Source organism: Geotrypetes seraphini, chromosome 8, assembly GCF_902459505.1.
Source record: "Geotrypetes seraphini chromosome 8, aGeoSer1.1, whole genome shotgun sequence".
In the NCBI taxonomy this organism is placed as follows: Eukaryota; Metazoa; Chordata; class Amphibia; order Gymnophiona; family Dermophiidae; genus Geotrypetes; species Geotrypetes seraphini.
In genome coordinates this window covers 147547083-147559258 of record NC_047091.1, presented here as the reverse complement: position 1 = coordinate 147559258, position 12176 = coordinate 147547083, and the positions used below count along the sequence as shown (strand labels likewise).

The 12176-nt window shown below is 45.2% G+C and overlaps 1 protein-coding gene across 1 annotated transcript in view; it reads right to left on the bottom strand.

The window, feature by feature from the left end:
• Positions 1-829: 829 nt before the first annotated feature.
• The window catches only part of SLC15A4 (solute carrier family 15 member 4), a 104089-nt gene continuing 92742 nt past the window's right edge, over positions 830-12176 (bottom strand). Inside the window, exon 8 of the mRNA XM_033956332.1 lies at positions 830-2257. Coding sequence (XP_033812223.1) covers positions 2109-2257 — 149 coding nt within the window. The 3' untranslated portion in view covers positions 830-2108. The remainder of the gene's footprint in view (positions 2258-12176) is intronic.

Below are 12176 nucleotides of genomic sequence, written 5' to 3'. Positions count from 1 at the left end.
GGCAGCACTGAATAGGCTGCTTCGCAGCCTTTCCTATGCTGCCGCAGCATCATCAGTGATGTGGTGGCAAAGGGAAGGCCCCGGTGGGAAAGGCCATGAAGCAGCCTGTTCAGTGCTGCCGCTGCTGCTGTTTGGGACGGAGATAGGTCGGCCTTGCAGTGGGAGGGTTGGCAGGGTTCTCCTGGAAGGGGGGATGGGAGGAAAAGATGAAAAGATGCTGCACAGGGGGAAGGGAGGGAAAGATGGAAAGATGCAGTGCAGGGGGAAGGGTTGGCGGGGCCATTGGGGTTCTGCTGCATGTGGGGGATGGGAGGAAGAGATGGAAAGGAGCTGCGCAGGGGGATGGGTTTGGTGGGGGTCATCGGGGTTCTTTTGCACGGGGTGATGGGAGGAAGAGATGGAAAGATGCTGTGCAGGGGGATGGACTGTCGCGGTCATCGGGTTTCTTCTGCATGCATGTCATTGTCTTCCATCGTCCCCAGATGGGATTATTTGGTTGCAGGAAAACAAGCTCAGGGCTCCCACTGATTCTGCATTACAGTAAGTTGTATAATTTCTATGATATTATAACTTAATAATAGAAATGTGATGTATACTGTGTATAAAACTGCCCTACGAACCCGCCCCCCAATCCTCCTCCATCCCCAGAAAAAATTGCTTCTATAAAAGTGGTCCTTGGTGTCAAAAAGGTTGGGGACCATTGCCTTGGGGTACAAAGTTTGGGAATTGAGGGATTAGCACCTTTAATACAGTATAAGTTTCCTGTAGCCTATACAGGTCAGCAGCGGAAAGGGCAGAGCACTGAAAAGGATACAGAAGACTACAGAGCAGTTCTTAATCAATTATCTTCATAAAAACACACACACGTGCGCACAGTTTGTAAATGAACAGTAGCTGACATTTTAAGCTAAGCAATGACCATATTACAGAGCCTGAAAGTCCATCTTGCTGTATCACATAAACAGGAAAATAAAATACTGTCTGAATAAGTTCACTAGAGAAAATTCAGTACAACAAAATATAACACATCTAAATTACTATAATATTGGTGATAAAATTTAGAGTACCTATGAAACAATGTTACTTTTACTTGGTTTTGTAGAAAGCAGTGTTTCTGCAACTGCCTGTTTCACACGCGCTATTCAACGTGTCATTTAATTGAAAGGATTCATAACTTCTCATTTACTATACCCTAAGAGTTATTTCACTGGTGAATGAGCAATGGGGATGGCTCTCTGTTATTGCACAATCGGCTCAACAGAGACAGCTAGATCGTCTGCCCAATGCAAAGCCACTTAGGAAAAAGTAGACATGCATTTCTAGATCTAATAATTTTTCCCAAAATTCAAATCATTAGCCTAAGGAATTATTATTATTTTTTTTAATTAGTGAGGATAGATGGGGTGGGGTAGAAATGTGTGCGGTTAGCCACACAGTATTGATTTTAATTTCTAAACCTTGGTGAGTGGAGTGGGAGAGTCAGTTTTCCATACACTAAATTCTTGTTTACACACTTTCTGATTCGACATTCTGCAGGGAAATCAAATTCACCCCTTCGAGGTTTGCAGTGCATGCACAAGAGAAATGATAACGTAGCAGCAGTAGTTAATAGAGTACACTTACATTTTTATATACAGAAAATAAAAACCTGTGCATACTTTCACACAAAAGATTCTTAAAAAAAAAAAAAAAAAAAAAGGGGCCCACACTATTGCACATAGTCATATGGACACACTACAGAGCTGGCCGTAATTTTGATTTTTTTTTTTTTAAGAAAGCCATAACTAGTTAACAATTTAAGAAAGCAAACCTGATAGATCAAAATAGTGTCATCCAACCTTTCCACTGGTGATCATGATTATTTTCCCAGAGGAACAGTAGTGCAATTGATATCTGACTGATGAAAAAACAGTAAGGCACTTGCCTACATTAAAAAGAAAAACAAATGAAAAACAGTCATGGTGTATGCCAGTTGAAGGTTGTGCCCTGAAGATGGATACCTTCCAGAACAGTTTAAAATTCTTCCAGTGTCTTTATCAGTACCTTTGCCAGCTAATTTACAGAGGCTGCCTTCTGCTAATAAACTGCTCTTTGCCTGCCCAGAAATGTCAGGTCCTTCCAGTGGCAGCTACTCCATTAGCCTTGGCTTTCTGACGTTCATATCTCACGGAAACGATGAGGAAAAGTACGAGAGTCACTCCCTGAATACCTGCCAGCAGGAAAAAATAATTGTCCAAAGAACACTTGTTGATATTGCCTAGAAAAGAAAGGGAAAAAAAAAAATCATCATTTTACAATGCATAGGCACTCATCGATTGCATTTCATTTCTGGAAACATTCGAGTTATGGGCTAAACATCAGGTCTCATTTATAAAGGGAGACCACTGACTTCATTTTTTAGAATCTGCAGTTTGTGGCATTAAGACATTCATCCATCGGTTTTTGCTCTTTTCCAAGCATTCTAGGGCAAATCAATTTTGTTCTTGCACATCCGTGTACCCGGGAAATAAGGATATCTAGTTTCACGTTCGATTGTTATCTATCCTGTAATTTCATAATGAATTAAAGTCTTAGGGCTCCTTTTACTAAGCTGTGCTAGCGGTTTTAGTGCGCGTGCTAGACGCTAACATCAGCATTGAGCTGGCGTTAGTTCATGGCACGTAGCGCAGGGTCATTGCGCGCGGCAATGCAGCGCACGCTAAAAACACTAGCGCACTTTAGTAAAAGGAGCCCCTAGTGAGGCCTCTGAAGTTATTTAAACATTATATTTATATGTGTATATAAGAAGGTATAATATGAATAAATATGACATTTTATTTAAGCAGGTAGATCGATTATATTATAGGTGAAAATAAGAAAGTGGATTGATTATGGTTTAAGAGGGCTGTATTGAAAACCAACTCAGAAAACGCTAACTCTGTATTTACTATATCCTAAGTGTTATTTCGCTGGCGAATGACTCTGTATTTACTATATAACTGATTATTTAAAAAAATAATTTATTTTCCGCATATCCTACAATTCTATGCAAATTACAAATTATTCAGGTACTCAAGCATTATTCCTTAACTGTCCCGGTGGGCTCCCACTCTATCTAATGTACCTGGGACACTGGGGCATTGCTAATATTGGATAACATTACTCTAATTCTAAGAGATCAACACTGGTTACCCATCTCTTACAGGATCACATTTAAATTGCTTTGCTTGGTCTTCAAAGCGTTTAGATGAGAGTACCTGAGTACTTAGCAAAAGTTGACTAAACAAGAAGAGCAACATTCCTTAGGGTCATCTCAATGGTTTCAACTCGCATCATGAGGAAAAGAGCTTTTAGTTGTACTGGACCTTTCCTATGGAACTCTGTGCCAACCATGGTCAGCAATTTTTCCTGTTGTATTGTATTTTTAAACATTTTGAAAACTTGGGTTTTGAAAAGGCTTTTCAATATAGTCTTCAATCCTTAACCCTACTCCTCTGCCCTCCAAACCAGCCAGCTGATTAACCATTCCCCTTAACTGTATCCATGACATCCTACTTGTCTTTGGGAAGCAGTGTTATGACATCACAATCTCAATGCCTTATTTCACCAATAAGAGCCAACCTCTTAGTGAAGTCACAATGACTTGATTGTCTTGTACTCCCCTCTGCCCTCCAACCCACTCAGCTGATTAACCATTCCCCTTAACTATATCCATGACATTCTGTTTGTCTGTCTTTGCTGATTAGATTGTTAGCTCTTTCGAACAGGGACTATATTCTTCTTTGTGACTCTGCAGCGCTGCCTGCGCCTGGTAGCGCTATAGAAATAACAGTAGTAGTAGTAATCTATAAATTGCATAATTTGATGACTTTTGACAAGTTTTAATATGGTGTTTTTTTCTTTATTAATTTTTATTACTAACAAAAAGTGCAACATAATGTTCACATCAGAAATAATAAATAAGCACTTAAATACAATCAGTATTAGTACAACAATATATGCCCTCCCCCCACATTTACCTTAAAGATCATCCTAAAGATACATCCCCCCGGGATGTGTCTGAATTACACCAATAAAAACTATAACAATTGTACAAAAGATGTTAATGGACCCCAACTAAGTTAAATATCTTAGAATGCCCTAAAATGTTGGCATTCATTTTTTCATACCTGCAACTTAAACATAAGCTCGCCCACCAAAAGGAAAAATTAAGATGATCATAGTTTTTCTAATTTCGAGTTATCATCTGTATGGCTACCCCAGTCATAATCAGGAAAAGCCAGCATTTATAATGATCCATGGGGGGCTTAACATACAGTAGTGTTATATATATAACTATATATATATATATATAAAACACTACTGTATGTTAAGCCCCCCATGGATTGTTATACTGTATATGGTATTTAAGTTGAATTTAATAAGTGTATTTTTAAAATGACTTTTTGTTGTAAATTTTGTTCTTCCATCCTTTATTTATCTCCCCCCTTCCCCTTTTACAAAGCCATGGTTTACCGCGCGCTAAATTTGCCGGCCGTTCTAGCCGCTACCGCCTCCTCTTGAGCAGGCGGTAGTTTTTCGGCGAGCGCAGGGTTAGCGCATGCTAAAAAGGTGCATGTGATAAAGCCGCTAATGCGGCTTCGTAAAAGGAGCCCCAAGTCGCAGAGAGGTTTCTACCACAGCCCGGAGTGCTAAATGCTCCAACTCTGCTCCGGCACTCAGTTCCTATGCCAGGATTAACGTCAGGTTTCAGCTGGCGTAAGTCCTCAAGCATAAAGCTGGGTGCAAATGGCACTTTCACTTCTTATGCTTACGTGCACTCGCATGAACAATTAGGTTTGCTATCAAAATAAAGTTATTACAAACTCCCAAATTATCAAAATGTTTTCAGTTACTAACATTATCAATCTTTAATCATTTCTCGCTGCATTTCATAATAAAAAGGGTTTTTGTAAAATATTTGAAGGTTTCTGGTTAATTTACTTTGAACAAGCTTAGAAAATACTAGAGAGGGTATTAACACAAGCCGAAAACAGTATTAGAAAAATGTATTTGGAAAGAATTATACATTTTAATCTGCTTTGAATTCCTGCTGGATTTCGAGTGCAGCTACGACAGCTTGCTGTTCTTCCCCAGAATGTATATTTTGTATGAACCATCTTCCCAAAGTTAATTTTGGGTTAGCGTTAGATTATGTTGCAAGATGACTCCCATATTCGAGCTGAACAAACAGTTCCGCTCAGAACATACTCCACAATCCAAAGGGAATTCTGATTCCACTTCCTCAATACGAGTCAGCGGTGTTGGGATTCTTCATTATTCCCCACAATTGGAAAGTGTTAAATTTATATTTTTTGAGTATTTCTCTTTTTCTTATATAAATAACTTTATCAAAAATTTATAGCTTATATATAGCTTATTTATAATTAAATGTGGATTTTAAGGTGCATCACTTATCTTAAATCCTTATCGGTTCCCCTTTCCGACGCGTTTCGGAACTCTTTTTCAAGGTCGGGGGAACAAGAGATAAGGGTTATCCTAAACCATAGTTTTACTGCCGCTGGATTGTGGAATATGTTCTGAGCGGAACGGTTTGTTCAGGTTAAATTTTGACAGTTATAAGTGAGTCAAATTATTTTGGTAGAGGTCCCATATTTGAGAACATAAGAATAGCCATATTGGGTCAGAGCAATGGTCCATCAAGCCCAGTAGCCCGTTCTCACGGTGGCCAATCCAGGTCACTAGTACCTGGCCAAAACCCAAAGTGTAGCAATATTCCATGCTACCAATACAGTGGCTTCCCCCGTGTCTCTTTCAATAACAGACTATGGACTTTTCCTCCAGGGACACACCCAGTATCTATCCTACAGAATTGTAAGAGAAAAAATAAAGAAGCCCCCAATTCTACTTATAGAAACATAGAAAGATGACGGCAGATAAGGGCTACAGCCCATCAAGTCTGCCCATACCATTGACCCACCCTTTTAAGTCTACTGGCCCCCTTAACTCTATTGACCTGCTCTATTAAGTCTATGTCCTAGCGACCCTATTCATTGGTATGACCCTCGCAGTGATCCCACATAGGTATCCCATTTATTCTTGAAGTCTGGGATACTGCGGGCCTCGATCCCCTATACTGGAAGCTTGTTCCAATGCTCTATCACTCGTTCCGTGAAGAAGTACTTCCTGACGTCTCCACGAAACTTCCCTCCCCTGAGTTTGAGCGGATGTCCTCTTGTGTTCGAGGGTCCTTTGAGAAGAAAGATATCATCTTCCATCTCGACCCGTCCCGTGATGTACTTAAATGTCTCAATCATGTCTCCCCTCTCCCTACGCTCCTCGAGAGTATAGAGCTGCAATTTGTTCAGTCTTTCTTCGTACGAGAGACCCTTTAGCCCCGAGACCATCCAGGTGGCCATCCGCTGAACCGACTCAATTCTGTGCACATCTTTACGGTAATGTGGCCTCCAGAATTGCACACAGTATTCTAGATGAATACTGCACCAAACAGCAAAAAAAAAAACAAGCAAGTACAGCACAGAATTTTCTTTTGGCGAGACAACTTCCCCCATCTGAATAAAGAAATTGCTAGGTAATGGAGCCAAAAGAATAAAGTTTCTGTTACTAAATGTGTTTTGAGTATTGCTTAATTTTGAAGAACACATTGCGCTTACTTTTAACACATCACAGAACATCTTCAGCCAATTATGCCATTAAGGTTATTATAAGGAACCAGAGAGGACAGAGAAAAGGGAGGTCAGTGAAATGCACGTCAATCTCACAGGCTCCAGTTCAAACTGCTTTCATTACTGAAATTTAAGATGCAATTAGATGAAATTACTACAATAAGAGTAAAATCCTTCTTCCCTGACATTGAAACTGCATTTGCCAAGTGGAAGAAAAATGTTTAAGCAGCAGCAGAGTCTTCCTTTCATAGGATGACATGTTAACTACCTGCAAACTGCCATCTCTCCAGGAAATGCCATTTTAAAACATTTGCAGCTAATGTTAAACAGGATGTATCAATGTTATGATTAATGTCTGTTTGCTTCCCATCAAGACCAGGGTGGACTATTCCGCCTACAAGTGTATTAAATAAAATTATTTACTACACATGTTTTGTAAGGATAGATAAGGAAAGCAAGTTACAGCGGGCTCTGGATAGGCCTGCTTCTCCCCCTTACCCCCAGCATTCCCAAACTCTTATTACCACACGGACACTTGGTGGAAAACTTAGCCAAAGCCCTGTTTATTGGCATTAACAATTCAAACAAAACAAAAGCATAACAATTGTCCCGAGCTAAAGTAGAATATCAAATTATAGCCCCCGAGCCAGCCACTTCACCAAGGATCTGAAGGGTGGCATGTCCCCACATGCACCATTCTCCAAGGTCGTCTGACCCCGGCTCCTCCTGCTAGCCCGTAGATCATCCCCTCAATGAGCCCAGTAGCTCGGGATATTGTCTTAGATCTGTATTGCAATTACAGCGCGGTCCCCCCATCCCATTGAACAGAGCTGTGGCTAGGACACCAATCAACCAACCAACAGTAAGTCCAACCCCACATCAGACAGGTGCCCCAATCCCTGGCAAATAATCCGGAAAAGGCTACAGCGACCCACTCATATCTGATCTGCATCCCTCCCTAAGACTCCACCACTGCCCCCACCTGCTGGTTTATCTTGCTTAGCCCCTTGGTCCATCTCTGCAACTCCAACCGGCGAGGTTGCGGAATGATGTTTGACCACGCTAGCGTCGTCCCAGGGTACCAAGATAAAGTCACGCAGAGATCATCTTTAATGGTGTCAATAAGCTGCGGTTCACACATCCACATCGTTGCCCCCATGGTGTAATAACACATTCCCCTCTGGCCCCACTAAGAAATCCAGATGCCCAAATGATGTATCCTTGGCCCAATGGACAAAGATGTATCATCCCACGATCCACACCGAGCAGGTATGCCGGACAGCATCTGCAAGGCAAATCTGATGGTTCAGGCAATGATCGACAGTGGGGGTGGGGGGTTAGTAAGTGTACTTGGTGACTGCATGCACCGCATGACCATGACCCTCCCCCCCGAATCCACCAGGATCTCCCGTTCCCTCCTCCCCCCTTTGTCAAAAACCCCCTAGTGCTCCCTAGATTAGTGCCACCGCAGCTTACGAGGCCCCTGGCTGCTCACCCCTTCCAGTGCCACTGCTAGAAACTGATATCTTGTCAGGGGAACACCGTTGGCATGAATCAAGAGGGCTGAACCAGTCGTAGGGCAGACCACCACGAGTTTGCTGAGCATTACTGGACACGAGATGCCACCCTCAATCCGGTGTAGTACCACTGTCTGTCCCCTACCTAGCTGGTCCATCTTCGACACAACCACCCATGGCAACACATTAAGCAGTCAGACCAACAAATCATGTGTAATTGGGAGACACAAATCTGGCTGACAGCATCCTGTGTACTAAGAACCCAGAGGTCAGGCAACTCCATCCCAATGCCTTGCAGAAAAAGGCGAACCCCGCTAAATGCCCAGATACTGTGCCCCGGGATAAACCCACCCAGTGGGACTCCATGATAAAGTCAGTCAGCCAGGCTTCCAACACCGTCCCAGGGGCCCATCCCGCCTAAGAAAGGTGAACACACACTGGAAGCCTGCACTGAAACGATTCTAGGTGGATGGCGCTACCGAAAGCTTCAGCATCTCCCAGAGCTCCTCACAACCAGCTCCCATACATACTCTGGCATCCATGCACCCTCCTCTCATGCTTGGGGCACCAATCAATGAAACTGTGGAAATTGAAATAGAGACAGGGCATCAGCAATGCTGTTCCTCACTCCCAGCATGTGCCATGCCCGGATGAAGAGATTAAGCTGCAAACAGCGCAACATTAACTCTCACACTAATGCACTGACCTGCAAGGAATGCGCCACCTCCCTGTTAACTACCTCCACTACCCCCATGTTGTCGCTCCAGAAAACTATGTGCTTATTAAGCAGCCGTTCCTGCCACAGTTCACATGCCACAAGCAAGGGAATAGCTCTAACAATGTCACATTCTGTGACCCCCCCACCCCCGTCTTCTCCATGATTCCGGCCAAGGGAATAAAGACCGAAACCCACGCCTCCTCCTCCCCCGCTGCATCTGATTACAATTCCAGGTCAAAATTGGACACCTCTGGTTGCTACATTGGAAGTGCACCATTGAAATCACTAAGGAATCATGCCCACATCCGCAAATCCTCCCCAGCTCCTACTGATATTCTCACAAAATGCCTCCTCTCTCACACCCCCCACGTGGCTGCAGACATCTGCCTAGAAGATGTGCTGCCCATGGAAGTACATGACTGGCAAAGTTTAGTGACCCCAATGACTGAATATCTTTCCACGTGGAATTTTTAGATCCGACTACCTGGGAAATCTATCCGTAAAGTTTCAAAACCTTGGTTTCAGGAAGCCTAGTTGCCATTGCTGTGGTGTCCAGCTCAATCCCCAAGGTGCTAAGGGACGTAGTGGGACCGTCCGATTTTTCCGCCACTAGGGGGACTCCAAAATCTCAAGCTAGCCATTCGAATGCTGTCTTCAGCGACCAACACTCGTCCAACCCCACCGCTACTATGAACAGAACGTCGTCCAGGTAGTGTACCATGAAATCCAGGCAAGCACTGTGGACCGTCACCCAGTGCAAAAAGGTGCTGAAGAGACTGAAATACGCACAAGAAATCGAACAACCCACCGGCAGACAACAGTCATAGTAATATTCCCCTTTGAAACAGAATCCTAACAGCAGATAAGAAGTAGGATGCGCTGGCAAGAGCTGAAATGCCAACTCTATATAGACTTTGGCCAGAAGAGCCCCTCGTCCCACCCTCAGAATGAGTCATAGAGCACCAAAGGATGCATAATGTACTGCGCAAAGGTCCAGCGGCATACCATCATTCACTCCCTTCTGGCCAGGATAAATTGTGGATGAGCCTGAATTTCCCCAGCTCCTTCTTAGGAATTACTGCTGGGGGGGAGGAGGGGAACCCTCATCTCCGGGAAGAGGCGTGGCTTGAATGAACCCGCTATCCGCCCTTTGGCAATCTCATCCTTCAACTTATCCCAGACCATGGCTCACAAGTGGACCACTGATGATGCGTTTGGAACCTGAATGTTACCTATTGCTCCCTGAAACTAAAAAGAAAAGCCCCCCTCAATATCCCACTTCAACACCCCAGCTGCCCTGATGTTGCCTTACGCATGGAGCCACGGCCACAGGGCCACCAGCCTCTCAGAACTCTGCAACCCCCCCCAACCATGGACCAAAAAGAGCGACTCCCACCTGTGCCCATCATTGCAGGCTCACTCTCAACCTCACCTCCCGGTTTCAAAGCCATGTGAATGAGCCACAGGTTGATGCCCTGTGTGCCCCACGACATGTGCCTATTCTCCTCCATCTTGTCCTTAAATGTCTCGTTATAGCTGAGCAAAGCCCAACCTCCAAAACGATGACAGGTGTCCAAGATGAAATCAGGGTAAGCCAAGAACAAACCATAATCTTGTGGGCACTCGCATCCCCAAACGCTAGCAAAACACATGAAGGACTGCATTCAGACAACTATATTATGAGACACTGCTCTGGATTTTGACTGAGCTCCATCCTTTCTATCCCTCTTCTTACTTTTTCGACGGGTTCTGCCTTCTAACAGCCAAAAGATGTCAATGCAGGCCCGCTTCTGAATTTTTCACCTCAAGGCTCTGGGAACCTTTTCCCAGAATTCAGAGTGCCACAAGCGCCAGCGCTCCTCTAGTCTGACCCACCTGTCCCTTCCGTCATGTTCCCACCCAACCGTGAAAATGAAGAAGAGGAAGTGGTGGATGAAGAAGATTGAGAAAAAGAGAAAGATGAACGATCCTGGCCCCTACGCTTGCACTTCCTCCTCCCTCCCACACTTGGACCCCTCAGCAACACCTTGCGCCATGTTACCCATCTCCTGAGCACCTCCAGCAGCAGAAGCTCCTCCGCTGGATCCTCCAGTGATACCATCGCCAGCACCACCATGCTCAACCGTCTTGTCATTGCTGACTCCAACACTCCCACTCTCCGTGATGCTGTGGACTCCAGAACGCTACGTGCAGGTCCTGCTGATGTATACTCTTCCTAACCGCATGCCTGTTGCTCCTGGTGCCTGCAGAGAAAGAGTCGGACAAGGAGCAGCAACCTGTATGGTACCAGCGGGAGTTACACCCTGGGTGTAACCCACACTCCCCCTGCTCATCTCCACCGCGGGCTGACCCTCGCCAATGCCCATTCTCCACCCTGTAGGCGGTCCTACGCAGGGTAATGGCGGCATAGCTACTGGCCACGGAGCCAACTTCCACTGCCCCGCCGGCCATGTCAGCCAATACCCAGGCGGACCTATGGGTTTCCCATGTGGTGCGCTAACGGGTCATGTCCCTTTCCCTCGTACGCCGAAACCCTCTCTAACCCCAACCCCCGCCCAGATTGGATCCTTCACTATCTCTCCTTAAGCCTTCTGACCCCATCTTCCAATGGCTCTACACCAGCAACTTCTCCCCTTGAGGCTGAACACAATCCTCCTTGGGTTTGGGGGCTGGCTGCTTTGCCCTTACCGTGCCAAGCTCCCTTGCCCTTTCCCCCACCAGGTCCTGCCAGGTCTGCCACTTCTAGAGTGATCGCTGACCTAGCCATGGCTCTTGAATGCCACGGCGGAAGCAATTGTTCACCTGACCCTCCTCCTCATTGAAGGAGTCACTGGCAACCAGGGACAGCTTGGCCTGCTCCTCTCCACCATGCCTCTCCAGTTGAAATGCTACCTTGGAGGACCAGTTAAGCCCCTAGTCTTCCAAGGTCACAGCTTTTATACCCTTCCACCCGGTGCCTCCTGCAGCTGCGGCTTGCCCAATTGCTGCACTTCTCTTTGGCAGGAAAAGCCCTGCCGGCCAATCAGGCATGTCCCCCTACCCCAGGAGCCGTCACGAGCCCGCCACCAGACACGCACACAGGCCTCCCATCCCCACTTTACAATCACCTATTGAGACGGGCTCTCGGGCTTCCATTTCATATACAAGTTTATGAGGGGGCCGGGAGAGAGTGGCACCATAGCCTCAGCACCTTGAGGTTGTGGGTTCAAATCCATGCTGCTTCTTGTGACCCTGGACAAGTCACCTAATCCCACCATTGCCCCAGATACATTAGAT